The sequence below is a fragment of the Bos grunniens genome, chromosome X (assembly GCF_055505025.1).
Source record: "Bos grunniens cultivar Pamir isolate PY7600 chromosome X, Bosgru_T2T1.0, whole genome shotgun sequence".
In the NCBI taxonomy this organism is placed as follows: domain Eukaryota; kingdom Metazoa; phylum Chordata; class Mammalia; order Artiodactyla; family Bovidae; genus Bos; species Bos grunniens.
The window spans coordinates 77,036,438-77,053,898 of NC_141194.1; the positions used below are offsets into that span (position 1 = coordinate 77,036,438).

Below are 17,461 nucleotides of genomic sequence, written 5' to 3' on the forward strand. Positions count from 1 at the left end.
TTACCTGCCTCCTGTGAAAACTTTATGCAGGTCAAGAAGCAGCATTTAGAACTGGACATGAAACAACAGACTGGCTCCAAATTGGCAAAAGAGTACATCAAGGAGATATATTATCACCTTGCTTATTTAATTTATATGCAGAGCACATCATGGAAAATGCCAGGCTTGATGAAGCACAAGCTGGAATCAAGATTGCCAAGAAAAATATCAGTAACTTCAAATATGCAGATGACACCAACCTTATGGCAGACAGCAAAGAGAACTAAAGAGCCTCTTAATGAAGGTGATAGAGGAGAGTGAAAAATCTGGCTTAAAATTCAACATTCAAAAAACTAAGATCATGGCATCCAGTCCTATCACTTCATGGCAAATAAATGGGGAAACCATGGAAACAGTGAGAGACTTTATTTTTGGAGGCTCCAAAATCACTGCAGATGATGACTGTAGCCATGAAATTAAAAGATGCTTGCTTCTTGGAAGAAAAGCTATGACAAATCTAGACAGCATATTAAAAAGCAGAGACATTACTTTGCCAACAAAGGTCTGTCTAGTCAAGGCTATGGTTTTTCCAGTGGTCATGTATGGATGTGAGAGTTGGACCATAAAGAAGGCTGAGTACCAAAGAATTGATGATTTTGAACTGGGGTGCTGGAGAAGACTCTTGAGAGTCCCTTGGATGCAAGGAGATCAAACCAGTCAACCCTGAAGGAAATCAATCCTGAATATTCATTAGAAGGACTGATGCTGAAGCTGAAGCTCCAATACTGCCACCTGATGCAGAGAGTCAACTCATTAGGAAAGACCTTTATGCTGGGAAAGACTGAAGGCAGGAGGAGAAGAAAATGACAGAGATAGTTGCATGGCATCACCGACTCAATGGACAGGAGTTTGAGCAAGCTCCAGGAGATGGTGAAGGACAGGGAAGCCTGGCATGCTGCAGTCCATGAGGTTGCAAAGAGTAGGACATGACTGAGCAACTGAACAACAAACAGCAACAGCAACATGAAGAGCCATAATGGAAAAAATGAAAAAAAATGAGAAAATATTTAAGCGTGGTATAGAGCAGAAAACCATCTTATAAATCAATATCTAGATGTATCTAAACTCTCAAAAGCTACCAAGTGTGAGGATCTAAAATAGAAGAAAAAGTTCTGTCAGTTTGAAATACTATTTAAGGTATAAGTTTTTAACATTATCAAGTCTTTCTGACCTACTGCTTATCAAAATTAGATTTAACTTATATTCCTAATCAAAATTTATTTTATATTATCAGTAAACCCTATGTGATTTATAAAATATTCTTAATTCTGGGAAGATCTTGGGTTTTAGAAAAAGACATGCACTAGCTGGGTAAAGTTAGAATTATTACTTAACCTCACTATGCCCCACATTTCCTATTTGTTAAATTAGGATAACACCACCCTCACTTGGCTGTGATGGGTATTAAATTACATGTGTAAAGAAGCTGATATAGGAAGTAGCTTACAGTGCAAACACAGCAGATAACTTTGGCAAATTTGAGATTTCATTTTCAGTTTTAGGTTAATTAATGTTATCAGAAATAAATTTGATTTATGTTCTTATTAAGCCTTTTTAAAGCATACTGGTCTAGTACCTCAGCATTCAAGGCAGCACATTTTTTGGCATGTGAATCCATATGTCAAAAAGACTGAAATAAGACATTAACACAGCAGTTGCACACAGAACAGATTTCCCTGGTGGCTCAGATGGTAAAGAATCCACCTGCAATGCAAAAGACCTAGGTTCGATCCCTGGATCAGGAAGATCCCCTGGAGGAGGGCATGGCAACCCACTCCAGTATTCTTGCCTGGAGAACCCCCATGGGCAGAGAAGCCTGGCAAGCTACGGTCGCAGAGTCAGACACGACTGAGCGGTTCACTGTGGGGGGTGTGTGTGCATATAACAGTGAAAGAGAATTCCAAGGGCAGGACTTAAGAACAGAAAGTAATTCAATTTAGAAATTTCATTCAATGACTGGGGAATTAATATATTTTGAAAATACATTTAGAAAGGGTAAATGAATTAATACCACTTTTGGATTCCTACATACTTGCAATGGGATAATATATGAGAAGGCACTGTAAGCTGTAATAAATCTAGTTATTCTTTGCATTCTGGCATTTTGAAAAACCTGTTACTATCAAACAGCAAATATAAGTCATTATTTCATGTTTCCTTTCTACTCCATTTTAATGAACAATTAAAGTACCAAAATACAAAGGTCAAAAGCATTAAATAGGTAGGTGGAAAATTAAGGATTTGTTTCTGAAGGAAGCAGGAATGGAAAGATTTATACTTTACCTTAAAGTTGAATTTGCCATTTACTTCCTTTTTATCATCACATTTAAGGAAAAGGGGAAAAAACAAAATTCTAGATATTTTAGAAAACTCGTAGTTAAGATTTTACAAGAAAATCACATACTCTATTAGCTGATTTCTTCAACTATCGAATGCCACATCTAAAATACAACAGCATATACAGGGTTTACATACCCACATACATATATGATTAAAAGGGTAAGTATGAGGTTTCCAAGCCTTGTGGAAAATTATCATTTAGAAAAACAAAATCATTCATGTGAAAAATAGTTATGGTACGTTTGGTTTATATTTAAAGGAAAGAGATCACTATTTCACAAACTATAATAGGAGAACCCATACATTATATATTTCCCATGTTTTTGGTGAAAATTAAACAATTCTAATAATTTTTCTAACTTTAAAAGTTTATATTGGACATATATATGTACACACATATGTATGTATATTTAAATTTTAATTTTGTATAGAGATATTTAGGAAGTATCAAATGCTACCACTGATAAACTTACGAATCAACATGCAGAACCCTCTGGCCACTTCTTGAACATGCAGCTGCAATGATGGATTCAGGCAAACCTATAAAAACATACACCTGTATCATTTAGGATGTAGAAAAAAAAAATATATATATATATATAAAGCACAAAAAATGTTCAATTCATACCACTGTTGTATAGAAGAGTTTAACAAAAGAGGCTCATTCTTGTATTCAAAATTATAAAGTTTATATTATACTTGGATGATGCTTCTTGAACATATACTAGTAATACTGAAAATTTTATCATGTGGAAGGGAGATGTTTTAAAACTCAAGTACTTAAATTCTTTTTATCTGCCAATTACCATAAATGCTAACTGCTAAGTCACTTCAGTTGTGTCCGACTCTGTGCGACCCCATAGATGGCAGCCCACCAGGCACCCCCACCCTGGGATTCTCCAGGCAACAGCACTGGAGTGGGTTGCCATTTCCTTCTCCAATGCATGAAAGTGAAAAGTGAAAGGGAAGTCGCTCAGTTGTGTCCGACTCTTCGTGACCCCATGGACTGCAGCCTACCAGGCTCCTCCACCCATGGGATTTTCCAGGTAAGAGTACTGGAGTGGGGTGCCATTGCCTTCTCCGTACCATAAATGAGCAACTGTCAAAATATTGTTCATACAAGCACTTTGTTTCAGAAACTATATTCACATATTAGCTGATCGGATTCTCTCAAATGCACTGACAGAAAAGGATCTGCATACACATTTTAGAGATGAAGAAGAAACTGGGGTGCAAACTGGTTAACCTGCTGCCCAATGCTTAGAAAAAAAGCTCTAGAGTTGAAATTTTAACATAAATCTAACTTCAAGTCACATTGTCTCTTAGGGGTAATGGTATATATTTTTCAGTTTAAGCAATAGGCTAACTAATTTTTAAAAAGGTCATTTACATGATACATTATTTCACTTCTGCTTAATACAGTAGTTTGATAAGAACATTACTGTTTTGAAATTAAATTAAGCCATATCATAAAGTTTGTTATCATAAAGTGAAAGTGAAGTCGCTCAGTCATGCCCAACTCTTTGTGACCCCATGGACTGTAGCCTGCCAGTCTCCTCCGTCCATGGGATTTTCCAGGCAAGAATACTGGAGTGGGTAGCCATTTCCTTCTCCAGGAGATGTTCCTGACCCAGGGATTGAACCTGGGTCTCCTGCACTGCAGGCCGACTCTTTACCATCTGAGCCACCAGGGAAGCCCCTTTGTTATCATAAAGGGAAATATATATTACTATTATTAATACCAATACCAAAAAATATTTACCAAAGATAATTTTATAATAAAAAAAATCCAGATGTTCAGCTACATCAGCTAGTTACCACTCTATGTTATAAATTCAAGACTCTTCCATAACTTTTTATCATAAGAGCTACCATTTCAACAGAGGCTAAAATATTTTACATCAGTCAGATGAACAAAGCTAGTTTAGTGAAATTCTATAGTGATGCTACTGACTCTTTCACTACAATGAGATACCATGGTCCTCTTGAATTTTTACCTAGTAGAAAAGAAACAGCATCCTTCTGGCAACAGTTTAAACAAAACATTAACCATCAAAGATTTCAAGAAAAGAGAATGCTTATCTTCTTTATGTAAAAAAGCAACAAGCATATGGAAGCAACCGATGTAGCCAATTTCTAGTTAAAAATCACATTAAACAAAAGCTGCATCTGCATTCATGGAAGAACTAGTTTTCCAGTGCTGGGCACTTTGTGGGTATAAAATGTTTAGTTCAAAAGAGACGTTCTGACCAAATGTAGTAGATATAGCCATTAAATATCAATTATTGGAAATAAGCCATTATAAAGTTGCAACCTTAACTTAAGATACAATTCAAAGGAAAAAAAGTGAAAGTTTATAGTGTAGAAAGAAATAGGAGGAAGAAATGAAAATTCTAAAAAGCTAAGTACGCTTAGTTCTTCATAACGGTAAAAACTGTATCGTTCTAACATTTTACCTTAACTCTTTATACATAAACATGTATACATAAACTCTTTATACATAAAAAGTAAGCTTTCTTTTTAAAGAAATGCAGTCACTATGCTACTTTACAGGCTGCTAAGTGGTTTAGTGGGCTTCCCTGGTGGCTCAGATGAGAAAGAATCTGCCCGCAATGCAGGAGACCTGGGTTCGATCCCTGGATCAGCAAGATCCCCTGGAAAAGGGAATGGCTACCCAGTCCAGTATTCCTGCCTGAAGAATTCCATGGACAGAGGAGCCTGGTGGGCTACAGTCCATGGGGTCTCAAAGAGTTGGACATGACTGAGTGACCAACAGTGACTGACTAAGTGGCTTAGTTACAAAGGACAACAGCAAAGAAATATTCAGGAAGCAGAATTAGTGTGTTTATGTGTGTAATAAAGACAGCATTAATAATATACCACCAAATATCAGCACAGGGCTTTATGATTCACAATGTATTTTCATATACATCAGAATAATCACTTATTCTTCATTATATGCAGATGACATCACCCTTACGGCAGAAAGTGAAGAGGAACTCAAAAGTCTCTTGATGGAAGTGAAAGTGGAGAGTGAAAAAGTTGACTTAAAGCTCAACATTCAGAAAACGAAGATCATGGCATCCGGTCCCACCACTTCATGGGAAATAGATGGGGAAACAGTGGAAACAGTGTCAGACTTTCTTTTTCTGGGCTCCAAAATCACTGAAGATGGTGACTGCAGCCATGAATTTAAAAGACGCTTACTCCTTGGAAGGAAAGTTATGACCAAAAAAGCAGAGACATTACTTTGCCAACAGAAGTCCGTCTAGTTAAGGCTATGGTTTTTCCTGTGGTCATGTATGGATGTGAGAGTTGGACTGTGAAGAAGGCTGAGCGCCGAAGAATTGATGCTTTTGAACTGTGGTGTTGGAGAAGACTCTTGAGAGTCCTTTGGACTGCAAGGAGATCCGACCAATTCATCCTAAAGGAAACCAGTCCCGAATATTCACTGGAAGGACTGATGCTAGAGCTGAAACTCCAGCACTTTGACCACTTCATGCGAAGAGTTGACTCATTGGAAAAGACTCTGATGCTGGGAGGGATTGGGGGCAGGAGGAGAAGGGGACGACAGAGGATGAGATGGCTGGATGGCATCACTGACTCGATGGATGTGAGTCTCAGCGAACTCCGGGAGTTGGTGATGGACAGGGAGGCCTGGCGTGCTGCGATTCATGGGGTCGCAAAGAGTCAGACACGACTGAGTGACTGATCTGATCTGATCTGATAACCCTGGGAGGGAAGCAGTATTATCCATGTGGAAAAAAATGGGATGAGAAATGTTAAATTACTTGCCAAAGATCAAGCAATTCAGTAATTCAGTATCACAAATTCAAATTACCATGATAAATTCACTCTTTCCAATTTGGACTTGAGTCTGAGAATGAGGATGTAAGGGCAGGATGGTAACATAATGAAAGAGGAATGGTCCCAGTCAGACAGAGCAAAGTTTGAATTTTAGTTTTGCTGCTTAACTAGCTCTGCAACCTCAGGCCTTTAGTTCTTCATCCATCAATGGAAATACCACCATCTGCCTTGGAGGACTGTTAATTGTTAGCAGAGGGTATTTGCTCTATAAAGAATACCTACTTTTATTCTCTTCAGAGAGGTATTTTAGAAGCAGTACATTTTCACCTAAATACTACTCCAAACATACACCCATTTTTACCAGATGCCAACTCCAATGGCAAACAGTAATAAAATTACTCTTCTCTATCTGGCTCAAATTAGCTGTTACCTTGGATAGGCAAATAGGCATGTGGTTATTTCCAACGCTGCAATCAACATTGTCAGAAGACATGTCTCTACTGACAAAGTAAAGCCAAGAACGGATTTCAATACTGATCTGAATCCAAATCACACAAAACGAAAATGACCATCATTTGTGTTTTCCCTTAATAGTCTCACACAAGTTGGTGAAAGCAATAGACCATTCCAATGTTAAATGGCAAGAGCCTATTATCCTCATGCTTAAAATGATTAAAACAACAAGCTAATAACACAGCTAAAGTTTTCCTGGCCAGGATTTCATACTTCTTCCCACTCATTCAATAAACACCAAGTGCCTTGAACAGAGGAGGCACACAGTAGATTCTCTACAAACATTTGTTTGAAGAAAGAGAAGAAAGAGATAAGGTAATGGGGAAAGGGGGGGACAGAACAGACTGTGATAGATAGGAAAAAAAAAAAATAGATAAAGGTAATTTCTAGCCTAAAAGACCTCAGAGTCTAAACAACAAGAATTTAAAAGATTTAAAATAATAAATATAATTAAAACTGTTGAACACGAAGGAAAGAAGCATTCCCTCTGTAAAGGGTAGTCATGGAAAAGCTCTGAAGAGCAGAGGACACAAACCAGCTCAGTCTTTCAGATCTATAATAACTCAACTGAAAACTGTAGAAGAAAGTGGAAGGGAATATTCTTGGCAAAGGGTGAAGGAAGAGAGTATCAAAAAATAATGCCACATAGTGTAGCTGGAGCCAAACTGTGGTGTCTGAACTTGAACCTGTAAGCAACAGGGAGTCTAAGATTTTAGCCTTAAGAACAAGATCAAATCAGCATTTCAGAAAAATACCTCTAGTCACAGCATGAAGGATGAATTTGCATAAAACTGGAGCTTTAGCTTTCACATTTCTTAAATTCCTGTTTTGGAAAAGTTAACATAATTAAACCTTTTGGTCTTACTTACAATTTAGCAAAATACGTAACTGCTGGTTTTGTTTAAATTAATATTTATAAGCTCAATTTTAATAGCTTTTAAACCCTTGACTAATTTCAAAACAATGTTTTTTTTTTAAGACTTGGCACCATAAAAAGTGAACTACTTACTTCTGAATCATTACTCAAATTCACACATCCCTGTGAGGCATTTTTATATGGAATATACATATGCTTACAATGAATTATACAATCTCTCCCACAAGGGAAAGCCAGACATGAGTTAGAAACAAATACCTTAGATCAGCTTCCCTGGTGGCTCAGCTGGTAAAGAATAAGCCTGCAATGCAGGAGACCTGGGTTCAATCCCTGGATTAGGACGATCCCCTAGAGAAGGGAAAGGCTACCCTGGCCTGGAGAATTCCATGGACTGTATAGTCCATGAGGTCGCAAAGGGTCAGACATGACTGAGCGACTTTTACACCTTAGATCAGGGTCAACTCACACAGCATTACACTGGAAATACACTGTAAAAACTTTGAGTACAAATATACAAGTACAATGTTATTCAACCATAATATGGGGCTAATAATATATTTCATAGGGGTACAGGGAGGAATATGGTAAAAATGATATAAAACACCTTACACAGGGTCTCCAAGCATGTTGCTTATATTCAATAAATGCCAGTTCCCTTCCTTTCTCTTCCTATCCCTTCAATAACAAACCTGAAGTTATCTAGTTAGAGTTATTAGGTTGGTACAAAAGTAATCGCAGTTTTGCATTGTTGAATTTTCCTGTTTCATACTGGAATACATTCTTAAATAAATGTGGCTATGTTATACATCATCTTAATACACATTTCTCGCTTTATGTTTTTTTGCTAACATTACTTGCTGTTTATTTTGTATTTATTTTACACTCCAGAAATGTTAGACAAAAAGCACATTTGAGCTATTTTTTTTATTCAAGTTAAAAATGGGTAGTAAAGTACCAGAGACAATTCACAACATGAACAAGGCATTTGACTCAGGAACTGCTAATGAATGTACAATGCAGCGGTAGTTCAAGAAGTTTTGCAAAGGAAACAAGAGCCTTGAAGATGAGGAGCACGGTAGTCAGCCATGGGAAGCTGACAACAACCAAGAGCCATCACTGAGGCTGATCCTCTTACAACTACATAAGAGGTTGCCCAAGAAGTCAACGTCAACCATTCTACAGTCAGAATGCCATAGATAGCTGGCATTCTTCAGCACTCAGCTTTGTTTATGGTCCAACTCTCACATCCATACATGACTACTGGAAAAATGATAACTTTTACTCTATGGAGCTCTGCAGGCAAAGTATTGTCTCTGCTTCTTAATATGCTGTCTAGGTTGGTCATAGCTTTTTTTTCCAGGAGTGTCTTTTAATTTCATGGCTGCACAGGACATGGAAACAACCTAGATGTCCATCAGCAGATGAATGGATAAGAAAGCTATGGTACATATACACAATGGAGTATTACTCAGCCATTAAAAAGAATACATTTGAATCAGTTCTATGAGATGGATGAAACTGGAGCCAATTATACAGAGTGAAGTAAGCCAGAAAGAAAAACACCAATACAGTATACTAATGCATATATATGAAATTTAGAAAGATGGTAACAATAACCCTGTATACGAGACAGCAAAAGAGACACTGATGTATAGAACAGTCTTATGGACTCTGTGGGAGAGGGAGAGGGTGGGATGATTTGGGAGAATGGCATTGAAACATGTATAATATCACATATGAAATGAGTCGCCAGTCCAGGTTCGATGCACGATACTGGATGCTTGGGGCTGGTGCGCTGGGACGACCCAGAGGGATGGTATGGGGAGGAAGGAGGGAGGAGGGTTCAGGATGGGGAACACATGTATACCTGTGGCAGATTCATTTTGATATATGGCAAAACCAATACAATATTATAAAGTTAAATAAAATAAAATTTAAAAAAATAATAATAATTTCATGGCTGCAATCACCATCTGCAGCGATTTTAGGGCCCAAGAAAATAAAGTCTGTCACTCTTTCCATTGTTTCCCCACCTATTTGCCATGAAGTGATAGGACTGGATGCCATAATCTTAGTTCTTTGAATGCTGAATTTTAAGCCAACTTTTTCACCCTCCTCTTTCACTTTCATCAGGAGCTCTTTAGTTCCTCTTTGCTTTCTCCCATCAGAGTGGTTTCATCTGTATATCTCAGGTTATTGATATATCTCCCAGCAATCTTGATTCCAGCTTGTGCTTCATACAGTCTGGCATTCTGCAAGATGTACTCTGCACATAAGTTAAACGAGCAAGGTGACAACATAGAGCCTTACAGTACTCTTTTCCCAATTTTGAAACAATCAATTGTTCCATGTCCAGTTCTAACTGTTGCTTCTTGACTTGCATACAGATTTCTCAGGAGGCAGGTCAGGTGGTCTGGTATTGCCATCTTTTGAAGAATTTTCCACAGTTTGTTATGAGTCAAAGGCTTTAGCATAAACAATGAAGTAGAAGTAGATATTTTCCTGGAATTCTCTTGCTTTTTCGATTATCCAATGGATGCTGACAATTTGATCTCTGGTTCCTCTGCCTTTTCTAAATTCAGCTTGAACATCTGAAAGTTCTTGGTTCACCTACTGTTGAAGCCTAGCCTGGAGAATTTTCACATTACTTTGCTAGTGTGTGAGATAAGTTCAAACTACTGCAATTGTGTGGTAGTTTTAACATTCTTTGGCATTGTCTTTCTTTGGGATTGCAATGAAAACTGACCTTTTCCAGTCCTGTGGCCACTGCTGAGCTTTCCAATTTTGCTGGTATATCGAGTGCAGCACTTTAACAGCATCATCTTTCAGGGTTTGAAATAGCTCAGCTGGAATTCCATCACCTCCACTAGCTTTGTTCATGTGAATTTTTAGGAACATCTAATAAGAGCACTGTGAAGTGAAATTCACTCAGTCGTGTCCAACTCTTTGTGACCCCATGAACTATACAGTCCATGGAATTCTCCAGGTCAGAATACTGGAGTGGGTAACCTTTCCCTTCTCCAGGGCATCTTCCCAACCCAGGGATCAAACCCAGGTCTCCTGCATTACAGGTGGAGTCTTTACCAGCTGAGCCACAAGGAGAAGGGGACGACAGAGGATGAGATGGCTGGATGGTATCATCAACTCAAGGGACATGAGTTTAACCAACCATGAGTTGGTGATGGACAGGGAAGCCTGGCTTGCTGTAGTCCATGGGGTCGCTAAGAGTCGGACATGACTGAGCGACTGAACTGACTGAATAAGAGCACCGTTTCAATATTAGGAAAACTGAAAAGTCACTTAATCTTTCTGGAATTCAGCTTCCTTATAAATATCCTTATAGATAAAATGAAGAACTAGAAGCAAGTGATCTGTAAGGTTTGTTGCAAGTTCTCAAAGGTGAATGTTAATGACAGATCAACAACTTGGCCTCTGTTCTTATGCAAATGGCTTGAACTTAAAAACAGGATTCAGGGAAGATGGCATTAGGAGCAAAATTTCTGAATCTCCCCCTAAGACCCCCATAAAAATAGACAGTGCAACCAGGATACCAAAACCAAACACCCAGGGACAAGATCTACAACAAAGATAGGTGACAAAATATTGTGATGAACTCCAAAATACAAGTGGGTCATTAGGAAACTTCAATAGCTGTAAGATCCGCCTGGTATCAGAAACTGTACAAGGAAAATGACCGGAAGACAAAGAAATCTGTGACAGCATTGATGGCCAGAAAACCCCAAAATCAGGTACTCACTGAAGCTTGGGAGGTCATTCTGAGAATAACAGCAGCAAGTGGGAGGGGACATTACAGACTCTAAGCTGTGGATGAGTGCCAAGGTACCCCTGGGAATGCTAGAGGTGAGAAAGTGGAGATGGAGTTGGGCCCTATGAACTCAGGAAAATGAAAAACTGTCCTAGATAAATTCCTGCATGGAGGAGTAACAATTGGGAGTGAGTGAGTGAGTGCTCAGTCATGTCCAACTCTTTGCGACCCCACAGACTGTAGCCCACCAGGCTCCTATCTCCGTGGAATTTCCCAGGCAAGAATACTGGAGTGGGCTACCATTTCCTTCTCCAGGTGATCTTTCGAACCCAGGGATTGAATCTGCATCCCTTGCATTGGCAGGTGAATTCTTTGCCACTAGGCCACCTGGGAAGCCCAGTCCAAAAGAACTGTAGTTATTTTTAAAAAGGTAAGCCCTTATCCTTTAGATACATATTGAAATATTTACAGATGGAGAACAACATGACATATAGGATTTTCATTAAAATAATCCAGGATTGGAAGCTGAAATGAGAAGGTGGATGGTACCAAATGAAAGAGATAGGCCATAAATTGATAACAGTTGAAACTGGGAAACTGGTACATGAGGGGTTTGATTATTCTCTTTTTTTTAAGTTTGAAACTGGCCATAATAAAACATTTAAAAAATAAAATTTAATATGAAATTTAGTGACATAATGAAAGGCTGAGTCTATGAAATAAAATAATCCCTTGGAAAACTGACATTTAGTATTTTGTTCTTTGAGAAAACTATATCAACTCAATCTCTTAATGAAAGTTTTACTAAGTAATATAATATTTGACAAAGACCTATTTCATACCAGGAAATAAACAGATTCAACTACAATTAATTTTCACTTAATTTTCTTAATGCTAGTATTTCTGTTTTATCAATTTAAAATTTATCAATTTAAATGACTAAAATCATCTTTCAGAGCAAAGTATATCCCAGCTGAGCTCTCTTCAAATTTAATAGCAATATTTAACTTGTGATAAGGAAAATAAAGTCTCTTGTTCAGAACATATTTTACTTAGGTGTCACAGAAGAAAAATGACCTTTAGTGTATTACTTATAAAGCTATAAGACTAAAATAGATGATAAGAGAGATTGTGCTTATCCCAAGAATGTTACAAAATCATGCAACAAATAACCTTTCTTCCTTATACGAATCCTTTCATGAAATCCATTTTTTAAAAAGTAGAGAGAAAAACCTTATGATCCTTATGAACTAAATTTTGAAAGAGCCTATGAATTTGTTACTATATATCATTCCTTGAGGTAAACCACTTCAAATTAAGTTTTACACGTAGTCTTATGTATTTAAGAGAAAATTGGCTACATTTCATTGAGAAAACCTTGAGGATAATATTTTATACTATTTATTAAAAAGCTGAACAGTGATTACACTGAGTTTACTAAAATAAAACAAAACATAAAATTTTATCTAATGAAAATAACAATTTTATTGCATTAAGAATTTCTAAAACACTGTAATGAGAGAGATAAACCAAAATCAATGTAAAAGGTTTGTCAGTCATTTGTCAATGATCTTGCACTTGAAAATACACATTAAAAACATCTAAAAATCAGCATGACTTTTCTTTTTCATTTCTCTCTTACACTGCAAATATGACACAATGCTAAGGAAAATATTTTACTCACCCATAACCCAACCCCTAATAATTTTTTTTTTCATTTTTCCTTTACTTACTATTCTTTGTCTACAGGTATGCATTAGGCAGTAAAGGATGGGAAAACAGACAACAGGGCTTAAGTACTGTACCCAAAGCCACATACCCAGTAAATGGCAAAGTTAATATCGGAACCTATCTAGTCTGGGCCCAGAGTCTGTGCTCTTAAGTACTATCCTGCTTCAGGAAATCTAAATCTCTTTGTCCATCTCAATTAAGTAATCTTACAATTAATTCAGTTTCCCAAATGACTTGAATCTTGGAAATAGGTACTTATTGGTAGATACCAATAATGCTATAAAGGGCTTCCCAGGTGGTGATGGTGGTAAAGAACCAACCTGAAAATGCAGGAGACAATAAAATGGCAGGTTCAATCACTGGGTCAGGAAGATCCCCTGGAGAAGGTCATGACGACCCACTCCAATATTTTTGTCTGGAGAATCCCATGGACAGAGAAGCCTGGTGAGCTATGGTCCCTGTGTTTACAAAGAGTCATAGGCAACTGAAGCAACTTAGCACAGCACAATAATGCTATAAAGGTATGTTCCTTTTTGTAAATTAAGAAACTGGCATTCAGTGGTAGCTATTAAATGTAGAAGGAATCAAAGACCTAAACAAAAACATCATTTTCTAAGTCCTAATGAAAACACTTATTCATATAAGGAATACCAATCAATTTTAAAACAATGCAGTGAATAGCTGGTATCAAACAATGTTTTTTGCATAGTGCCAGAAGCAACATACAGATTATTTTCAATACACAAGGGAAAAATACATCCATACAATGGAGGCATCATATTGTCATCATCCTAATCCTGGGTCAATCTTAGCAACACTCACAGTGGATCAACCAGATATTTTGTGTCTTCTGGTATGATTCAACATGATATCTGTATCACCAAAGATGTTCTAGCCAAAAATGTTAACCTTGAATCCACCAAGCCTTTAGATATATATTTCAGTTTATAGGAAAGACAGTCTAGAGGAAAAAGGTGAATGATATTATGAGCAAGAAAGCAGCCAAATCTAAAAGGGAAGGATCACAGGCCTAGTCTCTCTTTGACATCTCAGTCATCTCAACCTGGTTGTTAGGCCGACTGTCACCCTCCTTGCCTGAATAAAGGTAACCTACTTCCGTTGAGGTAGTCTCTCCTTCTCTTCTGCCTCGGACCGAACTATATACCATACAAAAGTTAAATACAGTCTGTGTGCTAGATAAGATAAAACTACTGCAATGAAAAGAAAGGTGAGAATTATGTATTGAAAAGTTGCAGAAAAACACATACTTGATGATCTTATTGTGTCGTGAATGTGTGAGTATGTTTATGACATTATATATTTCCTAAGGGAGACAGGGGCTTGAAAAGCTGAAAACTGAAGGGCAAATAAATAAAATCATCTTGGTGAATATGCATGACCTACTGAAGTTGAAGATTTGCAATCCTAGAATACTACAAAATACTAACAGCTGTGGGTAGAGAAAGGGGGGTTACCACTAAATGAATCTATACAGGTGAATCTCACAAGCATAACATTTATGAAGGAAAGCATGTCACGGAAAAAAACAGAATTTTTGACAAGTGTCAAAAACAGAAAAAAACTAACAACATATGATTTGGGGATATAAACATGTAATAAAAAAACACTTCAAAAAAAAAAAAAAAAAAACCAAGAGAACAGTTAAAGCAGTGTGTCATAATGCTTATGGCATGGGAAAGGAAGGGAAGATGGACAGTGATACATATACATGCAGGGAGCTCCCAAGGTCCTGGTAATGTTCTTTTTCTTCAGCTGGGTCATATATACATGTCACTGTGTTATTCTTCATTGAAAGAAAGAGCTTATATATATATATATATACACACACATATATATACACACACACACACAGATACATTTCATTTGTATGTATGATATCTTGTAATAAAAGTTATCCTGAACCATACTGTAAAACTGCCTACTCCATCTACTCACCAGAATCCTGAGACCTTGGGGCTCACCAATATACATTATATTACTTCAGTCACTTCAGTTGCTCAGTTGTGTCCGACTCTTTGCGATCACATGAATCCCACCACACTAGGCCACCCTGTCCATCACCAACTCCCAGAGTTCACTCAGACTCACGTCCATCGAGTCAGTGATGCCATCCAGCCATCTCATCTTCTGTCGTCCCCTTCTCCTCCTGCCCGCAATCCCTCCCAGCATCAGAATCCTTTCCAATGAGTCAACTCTTCACATGAGGTGGCCAAAGTAATGGAGTGTCAGCTTTAGCATCATTCCTGCCAAAGAAATCCCAGGGCTGATCTCCTTCAGAATGGACTGGTTGGATCTCCTTGCAGTCCAAGCGACTCTCAAGAGTCTTCTCCAACACCACAATTCAAAAGCGTCAATTCTTCGGCGCTCAGCCTTCTTCACAGTCCAACTCTCACATCCATACATGACCACAGGAAAAACCACAGCCTTGACTAGACGGACCTCTGTTGGCAAAGTAATGTCTCTGCTTTTGAATATGCTATCGAGGTTGGTCATAACTTTCCTTCCAAGGAGTAAGCGTCTTTTAATTTCATGGCTGCAGTCACCATCTGCAGTGATTTTGGAGCGCAGAAAAATAAAGTCTGACACTGTTTCCACTGTTTCCCCATCTATTTCCCATGAAGTGATGGGACCGGATGCTATGATTTTCGTTTTCTGAATGTTGAGCTTTAAGCCAACTTTTTCCCTTTCCATTTTCACTTTCATCAAGAGGCGTTTTAGTTACTCTTCACTTTCTGCATAAGGGTGGTGTCATCTGCATATCTGAGGTCATTAGATTATTGATATTTCTCCCGGCAATCTTGATTCTAGCTTGTGTTTCTTCCAGTCCAGCATTTCTCATGATGTACTCTGCATAGAAGTTAAATAAGCAGGGTGACAATATACAGCCTTGACGTACTCCTTTTCCTATTTGGAACCAGTCTGTTGTTCCATGTCCAGTTCTAACTGTTGCTTCCTGACCGGCATACAGATTTCTCAAGAGGCAGGTCAGGTGGTCTGGTATTCCCATCACCTTCAGAATGTTCCACAGTTTATTCTGATCCACACAGTCAAAGACTTTGGCATAGTCAATAAAGCAGAATTAGATGTTTTTCTGCAACTCTCTTGCTTTTTCCATGATCCAGCAGATGTTAGCAATTTGATCTCTGGTTCCTCTGCCTTTTCTAAAACCAGCTTGAACGTCAGGAAGTTCACAGTTCATTTATTGCTCAAGCCTGGCTTGGAGAATTTTGAGCATTACTTTACTAGCACGTGAGATGAGTGCAGTTGTGCGATAGTTTGAGCATTCTTTGGCATTGCCTTTCTTTGGGATTGGAATGAAAACTGACCTTTTCCAGTCCTGTGGCCACTGCTGAGTTTTCCAAATTTGCTGGCATATTGGGTGCAGCACTTTCACAGCATCATCTTTCAGGATCTGAAATAGCTCAACTGGAATTCCATCACCTCCACTAGCTTTGTTCGTAGTGATGCTTTCTAAGGCCCACTTGGCTTCACATTCCAGGATGTCTGGCTCTAAGTGAGTGATCACACCATCGTGATTATCTGGCTCGTGAAGATCTTTTTTGTACAGTTCTTCTGTGTATTCTTGCCACCTCTTATTTATATCTTCTGCTTCTGTTAGGTCCATACCATTTCTGTCCTTTATCGAGCCCATCGTGGCATGAAATGTTCCCTTGGTATCTCTAATTTTCTTGAAGAGATCTCGAGTCTTTCCCATTCTGTTGTTTTCCTCTATTTCTTTGCATTGATCACTGAGGAAGGCTTTCTTACTCTTCTTGCTATTCTTTGGAACTCTGCATTCAGGTGCTTATATTGTTTACAAATTTTACTATGATAAGCAGCTTTAAAATAGATGCTGTCACCCTTGTAGCTTTTTACCTCTATTAAGTGATGTTCTCACAATAAATTCTCAGATCTGGAGTTACTGAGTCTAATAGAACAAACATATGTACAATTCTTAGGACAAATCATTGTATTACTTTGCTAAAGTGTTGTCCCAATTTATAACATCATCAGCATTTCAACTGAATACAACTTTATCAACAATTAGTTGATGTTAATGTTCTTAAAGCATTAAATTTGTAAAAACTTTCTGTGTTTTTAATTTGTGTGTTTAATGTTTTTAACTATTAGGTTATTTTGCACTTGACTACTGATCAGGAAAAATATTTTCCCCACAGTTTGTCAACTATCTGTAACTCGTCTTGTCTGTTTCCATTCTCTGCCCATCTTACCTGTAGAGATCTCGATGTATTTCATACAAATTTGAAGGTATTATTTGTATGTAATTATTCCTTTGTTCTGGAGAATGCACTGGCAACCCACTCCAGTACTCTTGCCTGGAAAATCCCGTGGATGGAGGGGCCTGG

General features: G+C 37.9%; 1 protein-coding gene across 11 annotated transcripts in view; it reads right to left on the reverse strand.

Moving 5' to 3' along the window:
- Positions 1–17,461, reverse strand: part of CHM (CHM Rab escort protein) — a 249,703-nt gene that overhangs the window by 216,829 nt on the left and 15,413 nt on the right. For all 11 annotated transcript variants that reach the window (XM_086387482.1, XM_086387481.1, XM_086387486.1 and 8 more), the window contains exon 2: positions 2,853–2,919. In XM_086387482.1, the coding sequence (XP_086243608.1) occupies positions 2,853–2,919 (67 nt within the window). The remainder of the gene's footprint in view (positions 1–2,852; positions 2,920–17,461) is intronic.